General features: G+C 47.5%; 1 protein-coding gene across 4 annotated transcripts in view; it reads right to left on the reverse strand.

The window, feature by feature from the left end:
- The window catches only part of TTPAL (alpha tocopherol transfer protein like), a 10,596-nt gene extending 5,051 nt beyond the window's left edge, over positions 1-5,545 (reverse strand). For all 4 annotated transcript variants that reach the window (XR_006166066.1, XM_042800841.1, XM_042800843.1 and 1 more), the window contains exons 1-4: positions 4,829-5,545; positions 3,006-3,458; positions 2,061-2,254; positions 66-176 (exon numbers count right to left, since the gene is read on the reverse strand). Coding sequence is in view for 3 of the 4 variants with exons in the window: in XM_042800841.1 (XP_042656775.1) it covers positions 66-176; positions 2,061-2,254; positions 3,006-3,458; positions 4,829-4,898 (828 nt within the window). In the remaining variant the exon portion in view is untranslated. The remainder of the gene's footprint in view (positions 1-65; positions 177-2,060; positions 2,255-3,005; positions 3,459-4,828) is intronic.
- Between the last annotated feature and the right edge of the window lie 3,165 nt (positions 5,546-8,710).

The raw sequence follows: 8,710 nt of genomic DNA on the forward strand, positions 1-8,710 counted from the left end.
TTGCAGTGGCCAAACAAGGAACTTAAAAACATTAACATTAATGTTAAAATGACACAAATCCTTACCCGGTTTGCGATCTTTTCCTTCAGAAAAGGCTTGATGATTGCAAAAATGCCTTTAAATATACGAGGCTCATTTATTATGTTAACAGCTTTTATTCGAATGGGGAATCCATCCTGAATGGGTAAAGAAGATTTTTATAATGCAGTTTAAAAAACATTTGCCACCTTCCTATTTTTAAAGTCTCCTGAGATTGACTGCCAGCAGAACCCACTGACTCCCAAATTTCCATCTGAGGTACCAACATAAAGCAGTACAGCAAAAGAAATGCACCTTGTAATAAGGAAGGGTCTTAGGATGAGATCCACGGGCATAAAAATAAACTCAAGAGACAAGTAAACCCTGCATCAAGAAATATATTGCTGTCAGTAAATCTTCATTTCTTAAGTTGTTTGTCAACTCCCTGACAAAGACACTTAGGTAATCACTGTCCTTCAGGTATTCCCAACACTGAGAAGGATGCAGTTAAAGTGATGTCCCTTGCTTCTGAGGAGCGTGCCACGCTCAGAACCAGAGCAGGCTGGTTCTATTGCGTGTTTCCAACTACAAAATTTGGTGCCCAAGATACTCTAAAATGTGTTTTGATACAAGGAAGAAATCTAGTATCACTGGTTTTCTGCCATTCCAACTATTCTGTCATGCTGACTGCGAAAGACAAACAAGCTCTGCTGCCAACAGAGAACACACAGTGTCTCCTATACAAGACAGTTTAAAACAACAGTTAGGTATGAGATTTCTACTGGAGAAATTTATTTGCAGAAACATTTTTCTGAAAGAGCTCATGATCAGCAATGAAGGTCTCATGTGCCACAGTGAAGTTTATTTCCCTCGTAACCGGCTCTACATATACAAAGCAAACAGTCAATGCTTGGAGTGAAAAGCAGACAATATGCATTGCAGGAGTATTTCTCTCCTTATAAGGGCCAGTAAATTAGCTCACCTTTGCAAGAAATGCAGCTCAGGAAGCTTGATGCAACACATTTATACCCACCCATACTTTTATGTCCTTCACCGAGTCCAGCTTTTGTTTTGTGAATGGTTTCCACTAATAGAAGCAGAACACCCATCACTTTATTTGTGCAAATTAAATATGGGCTTGACAGTTAAATGACACATATTTAGATCATAATTTAAAGGAGGAAGTTCTTATACAGGCATTCATAAATTCACTAGAGTCTCATTTCCATAAGCTCCTCTGATTCACTCTATAATTCCTTCTCCCCTTGCAGATACAACAAAGAACATAACCAGCTCAGGCTGGAATAAAAGTAATGAGGGAATGAACTCTTTCAAGATTTTTCCTCATCTCACTCCTCCAGATAGCATTGTAGAACGTCAACTAAAATCATCAGACCTTCCTGCCACTTTGGCCAGGTTACTCCTCACTCCTTTCACATTCCTATTTTGTACAACTCCACTTGTGCTTATACACTCACTCTAACTTGCTCTCCATCATTTTCCTTCCAAACACCTAGTCGGAGATCTTTTTTATTACTGTGTCTTTTGCGGTCCCCTATGCTGAAGAAGCCTCTCTTCATTCAGGGAACGGGTATCACACCCACTCAAAAGTCCTCTGCAAAATTTATGCAGCAGTACTTGAACTTGTGCTTGCCCAGTGGCCAGCTCCACCTCGGCCAACAAGAACAATTTAAGTAATGAGCCATTCCTCAGCAGTCGGGCAAAATGGTGTCTTTTCTCTCTTAACTGTAATTCACAGCTCGCTCTCTTCCTTGTCACTAGCTAGCAGGACTATTTTTTTTTCTGTTCCAACTCAAAGTTTGCATTTCTAATGCAAACTTAGTTTTAGGAATGCAAAAGTCAAAAAGGGCAAGTGAGGTAAGTTGGCAAGGGTGTGAGAAACTGGTTGGGCAGAAACATGTTTTAACACTGCTAGTAAAAGCCAAGATGCTTAAGTTTCTGGTGACATAGTCAAGAACTCTAGACACAGAAGCAGTCATTTACAATGCACAAGCTTATTTTCCCACCAGTTCAGGTCTTACCTGAAGAATTCCAATCACTTTTTTGGCTACAAAAGGACCAAAATGAGACGCCTTAGATAAGCTGACTCCTTTGTAGTCTGCCAGGATTACAATTCCATTCACCTGGGTCTCTTCGGACTGAATGAGTTTTTCTAACGTTAAGTATATGGCACGAATGTTCTCAGTAATCGGATAATTACTGGGTGTCCATCTGTCTGAGGTTACAAGACATAGATGGTAAGTCGGAGAGTAAATATAAACTAACAATACACATTCCAAAAACTGATTTTCTATTTTCCTGGACTCTTAAAAATTAGTCTTTAACAGCCACAGTCCTAGTTCAGAGCAGCCCTTCTTAAGCAAGAGATAAATGGCATCTCATGTTTACTTCAGGGAGCAAAGACAATGGTTTTAAGAACCCCGTTCTCCACCCAGCACAGCTTATTAGAAGCAGTTTCAGCTCAGAAAGAAAGCAGGTAAATGGAAAAGAGGAGAATGAATGAAGACAAATTTACAGAAAGCCTGGCAGCACCAAAAGCACATGGAATGCTCCGATTGTTTACACGGGAGTCAGTGCCACAGTCTCCCCTCTCCACTTACTTCAAAGCAAATTACAAGCTTCTAACTGTAGGCCAGTGGCCCTGTTTCAATTTGAGTTACTACACATTAATTTTTCTTGAATCATCTAATATTTCATCAACGCACCTCACTGCATTTTCATTTTGACATAATTGCAGTTATTGCTGACACAGGAAAAGGAACTGCCATAACGTTGACTAATGAAGAGGAATTGGTATAATGCTGGCTAACGACAAACGTGTCCCTTCAGAAGTTAGCTTTTCAAATTTCAAAAAGAAGTCATATACTCTGTGTAAGTAACCACTGTTCACAGGAGAGCAGGAAACAGATACTTGGCCCAGACACACCTCAAAGACAGAGAACAAAGACATTCATGCATTTCAGTACCTGGACGGATGCAGACGACATGGCGTCCCTCTGGGTCCAGACGAGGCAGCACAGTGACAAAACCCGACTCTAGGACAGGCTTTATTGCAGATGGCTTCAAGTTATTGAAGACCTCAGGCCAGCTCCTCCTACAGGTGTAGTAGTTCACCAGAAGCTGAAGCGCTCGATCATAATCAAACTTCCTGGCTCTGAGGAATCTTAGCAAAAAAGCATCGTCCAGGCTGGTGCCCAGGGAGGGATAGTCTTTGCACACCATATCTCGGAGTGCCTGCACATCACGGAGCCTCCATTCAGGTTTCTCTTGGAGCTCTTCCCGGGCTTTGGTAATGAGATCAGGAGACAGCGAACAAACATACTTTGGCCGATCTGGCAAGAACTCATTGTCTGATGGAGACCCTGCTGATGGACTTGTCCTGGTGCAGTCACTGTCTCCTGACATAATGTAGCAGGAATCTGTCAAAAAACAAGCGCTACACATGACAAAACATCCCATGAACTAACAAGCGTATTTATTATGCCCTGTATCCCTCTGTTTCCTGGCCAAGGAGACTGCCCTTCCAAGAACGGCCATTACAGCCAGAAGCACAGTTCAGACATTTTAATTAGCTTCCTAAGATTAGAAAATGCAGGTTTCTTTAATCTCTTTATCCTGCATAGCAGGTAGAAAAGTACCTTGGATGAAACGTAACCAAATTAAAAAAAAAAAAAAACAAATTAAAATACACTCCTATGTCCAATTGGAAACTAAAGCAAAGTAAACACAACCCAGTTTGGCAGGATTCTCACATTTGGTCAAATCATACCCTTTTCTGAGAAACTTCCTAAACTGAGCCCAGACAGGATTTTTCATTAACTTCTCTGGCAAGTATGCACATCGATCAGCATGTCTGCTCACATGAATGTTTTGAGCAATTCAGGAGGAGCGGCAGTCAGGAGTACAAGAAATGGCTGTATTTCACAGACTGGATTAGCAGGTGAGAAAATTACAGACTCTTATGCCAGCACTGTGTGGGTATTAAGGTAGGCTTAATCTAGTTTTCAGTGTGCTGCCAATATTTCTGAACCGGGAGCTGAATTTCCAAATCCAGTAGCAAGTAGGTAGAGATGAGTGAAAAATTATAAAATTACGAGCCTGGTATACTTCCTGTAGCTTGACCTGGGAGTGAAAAATACGCCTTTTTGTCCTGCGCTACTCCTATTCAGAGTCACAGCACACTATACCACTCTCAGGTGTCACACAGGAATTGCATGGCAAAACACTACCTGTCCCACATAACCAGCTTCCGCCTGCAGCAACAGACATCTAAATTGCTTACTTCTACCACACCTTCCCATGGCTTCTTGGGGAAGGTCCCGGGGCGCCGAGATCACTTACAGGGACACCTTTCACTTTGTTACAGCCTGGGCTATGCAGGACCGAAATCCTCGGTCCCTGCCCTGACGGCCCAAGTCCTGGCACTGAGGTGAGCAAAGGGGTGAGGAGATCAGCACAGCCCCTCAGCTCCAGCATCACCCCCCGCGCACCCCACAGCTCCAGCATCACGCCCCACGCACCCCACAGCTCCAGCATCACGCCCACACTCCCCCCACTGCTCCAGGATTCCCCCCAACCACACCCCCCACAGCTCCAGCATCACTCCCCCCCTCCCCAAAACTCGCAGCTCCAGCATCACCCCCCCCCTCCCCCCCACACACACGCATCCCACAGCTCCAGCTTCACACCCCACAGCTCCAGCATTACCTCCCCCCGCCACGCACCCCACAGCTCCAGCACCTCCACGCAAGCCCCGTCCCCGCACCCCGGCCGAGCCCCGCCGCCGTACCGGAGCGCTCCCGCGCAGCAGCGCCGTCTCCAGGCAGCGGCGCCCCGGAAATGGCGCACCCGCCGCGCATGCGCGATGGCGGCCGGGCAGGGCCGGGCCGCGGGTGCCTCCGGCGGTTCCCCTCACCCGCAAGCGCTTCCCCCGCGCTGGGCAGCGCTGGTGTGGTTCGGCCTGGGGCCCAAAATGTGGGTGTCCCCCCCACTCGGCTGATTGCGCAGTGGGCGAGCCGGGACCGCTTCGTGGGGCGCGCTTTTGCCCTTTAATTCCACCTCATCCTCTTTCATAACGGCATTTCATTGCCTGCAGCTGTGATCCACAAAGGCACAGTTATATATATTTACATATCTAAAGCGTCCCTGGAGCTGACCTTCGGGAGCAGAAGTGCTCGGGTGGTGTCCTGGCACGTCCCCGGGGCTCTCCCTGCCAGAGCTGGGCCTTCCTTCCATGTCCGTGGCCAAGCCAACCTCCGGGACACAGAGCAGCGGAGAAAGGCGGCGGAAAACGGGGCCACAGAACCATCTGCGGGCCCCGGGGCCTACCCCTGCCAGCCAGAGCTCCCCGGGGAGCCGAAAGCCAGAGCGGTGGCTGAATTACCCGGTCAGAGCAATGGGAGCCTCAAAGCAGTGTCCAGACGTGCGCAGCTGGATGGGAGCAGGGCCCAAAAGATGTGCTGGCTGAAACCTGAATTTAAATGCCAGCAGATGAACTAAATGGTAATAAAGGGAGAATTTGGGGGGGGGGGGGGGGGGGGTTGGTTTGGTTTTTGAGAGGACAGAAAGACATATCCCACAGCAATTCAGATTGTAATGCCTGACCTCCCTGCATAGGATTTGTAATAATAAAAAAAAAAAAAAGAAGATGGTCATTCCCAGGCTTGCTGCATTAAAAATGGTTCAACAGGGGCTGCTGAGGAGGGGGGAGGGAAATGACATGTTTAACCCCACTGATCAATGGACACAGAGTTAGATTGCAAAATGGGCTCAGCATCCTGCTGGGGGCTGTCCCCAGGCTGGAGGGTCCCTGTGAGCTTGGTGGACTCTGCTCTTTTCTCTCGGCTGTAACCGGTGTTTCCAGCCAGGAGAGGGAGTCAAAGATAGTTGGACAGAGTGGGAATCCCAGGAGCCGGCAGTGGGAAACAAGGCCCCTCCGCAGCATACGAGGTTCAGCCCTGATTTATTTCTTTTCCAAGGTTTCATCCTTCCAAAGCGGAAAATGTTTCAGTGACACCGTGCCTGGCAAGAGATATGCCAGTATGAAAACAGTGGAACGTGCCACAGGTGTTTACCTGCGGAGAGACATTTCAGATGAGGGGACTGTGTTATTGGTTCAACCCCATGCTGATGTTCCAGTCCAGCCTTGCTTTGGGCCCAGCCAGCTCAGAGCTGGTGCAACCTGGCAAGCTGGTGCCCTAAACTGTGACCAGTTTGGATCTGTGTGAATTACAATTGTTTGTGATATTGCTCCATGCCCTTTCCAGTAGATCGTGGGATAAATGAGGTTGGGAGGGACCTCAGAAGGACTTTACATTGCTCTCATGTCCGTTCCTACAGCTCGCAGGCGCAGGGACCTGCAGCACAAGCATAAGAGAAGCCGTGAGACGGAGCTTGGAATCCCAGAGCAGAAATAAGAGCCTGAAGCTGGCAGCTGCAGACACAGGTTGGAGGGAAGGAGAAGGTATGTGTAGGGTAGATGAGTTTGTGGCCTCACAGCTGAAGGGACAAAGGAGGTTCCCAGGTGTACCTGGTCCAGCTAACTGCTGAAATTAGCAGGGAGGCAGAGCTGATCTGAGAAGAGGCTTCAAAACACTGAGCAGCTGGAAAATACTGGAGCTGAAAACAGGAATTTATGCTACAGGTTGCAAAATCTGGTTGGAATTTGCACCCCTCAAATGAGGGAGGAAAATGTAGCAGGGAGGTGGCAGTTCCAGACCTGACTGGTTAGTAGCTGCTGCAACAGGGTGTTAGGAGTAAGCAAGGATGTTTGAAAGGAGTCATGTGGGAAGGAAGTTTTGCTTTGGGGGATAAAAAGGGCAGGAAACAAGTGAGAATCACTAGCAATCACACAGAGATATGAAAAAGATTATTTAAGTAAGAGCAAGAGTGAGAGAGTAAGGCAGGTGAGAGAGAATAAAGAAGGAAAGTAGAAGTGAGAGTACTGCATAGTGAGGAAGGACTGGAGGTGAAATATAATTTGGGATGGTCTCCTAAAGAAGTAACTACCTTACCTTGGTTTTCCTTATGTGAGGAATGTTGAACTCAAGGAGAGCAGTGGGTGGTGAACAGAAGTGAGGGGTAAAGCACCAAGCAAAGTTGTAGGGGGAGTTTTAGAATATCGGCACACGAAATCAAAGGAACAGTAGCAAGTGTTTCTGTAATTTACTCCATCTGGTTTTAGCATCCTGTGACTAGGAACTAGAGAAGGCAGAACTTGTCTATAAGGAAGTAAAAAGCTAGAAACTGAACACAGACATCCAGGCACTGACAGTCCTTCCCCTAGCTGGAGAGTTTTGTCCTTACCCACAGCTGCATGAGGGAGAAGGACATGTTGTTGTGCCATGTGCACGCAGCCCTCCCCAGCTGAGAGATGAACCACACCAACCCTGCCACTTCATCAGCTCTGAATCTACAGTATTTGCAGGAGCTTCAGTCAGATGTTGGGTTGCCTGACCTTGGGAGCCACACTTGGAGCCCCATGGGGAATCCAGCCCTTGTCATGTTCATCTCTCCTATCACATGTGATTCATACCTTTCTCAGCTCTGTTCCTGGGTGCTCCCATGCCCTGCCGTTGTGTTATAAATGAATGGCTGTTGGTGTTGGTTGATATTTAATGAAGTCCGTGTAATACTCTTCACTCATTTACTTATCTGAACAGTCTTAATAATGAGCCTGGGAAAGTTATCTTGGCTTCTTTAAGCCTTTCCACCATTAGCAATAAACATTTTACAGTCTTGGCAAGCTGAGGCTAAAAGGAAAGCATGACTTCAAACAGCATTGCTCACAGAGAAGGCTTTAAACTGATATTAAATCACTAAACTGTGCAAACATAACAGTCCTGTAATAAAGATAATCTGTGTGCAGTTCAGGCCAAGAGGGGCTGTGGTCCTTGGGGTGCGGGCAGAAACTCTGGGCCCCTCAAATCACACAACCCTTTTGGGCAGCTCAGCATCAGAGCAGAGAGCCACTAGTCCCATAGTGCTGGGTGAAGTCTGCCCGTGCGTGGGGCTGCGTTGTATCTCAAGCCCAAGCTGCTGCTCTTGCAGCAGTCCAGCAGCATGGAAAGGGCTGTAGGGGAATGGCAACCCCTACTAATCCCCCCAGGCTGGGTAAACCTGCTCCAGATACGGCACCTGGCCCACAGGGCACTTGGCTGTGATACAATCCAAGAGCTATTCCTCTGCGCTCAAAAGGTGAAGTCACTAAGAAAATATGCCCTAAATTACTATAAATGTTCATGGTCTCAAAGCGTACATCCTCCAGGACAGACTTCCATGCCTGCTATCACCCTGCATGTCGTGGCGTGAGGAGAGGATCTCACAGATGACAACTGCAGTTGTGAGAAGCAGACGCCGTGCTGCAGAGGACTGCCCCTGCTCTGCACATGCTCTCTCCACACCTGTATGGCAGGCCAGACCCACATGCAAAGCTACAGAAACAGGCACCAATATGCAAATGCACACAAATCTGTGGCATCTGCTGCCAAAGCAGCTGTATGCAGGCAGGCACCCCCCACCCAGGCATGTAAAGTTGTGCTAACATGCAGTTAGACCACGAGGAAGCCGAGTGTGTGGTGCGACACAGACACGCAGCCATACCCAGCTCAGGCTTTGAGAGACTTGCCCTCTCCTTGGCTTTACTAGCTTCTAGACCAGCAATGGTTTTGCG

This window comes from Tyto alba, unplaced genomic scaffold (assembly GCF_018691265.1).
Source record: "Tyto alba isolate M040663 unplaced genomic scaffold, T.alba_DEE_v4.0 Super-Scaffold_33, whole genome shotgun sequence".
NCBI classification, from domain to species: domain Eukaryota; kingdom Metazoa; phylum Chordata; class Aves; order Strigiformes; family Tytonidae; genus Tyto; species Tyto alba.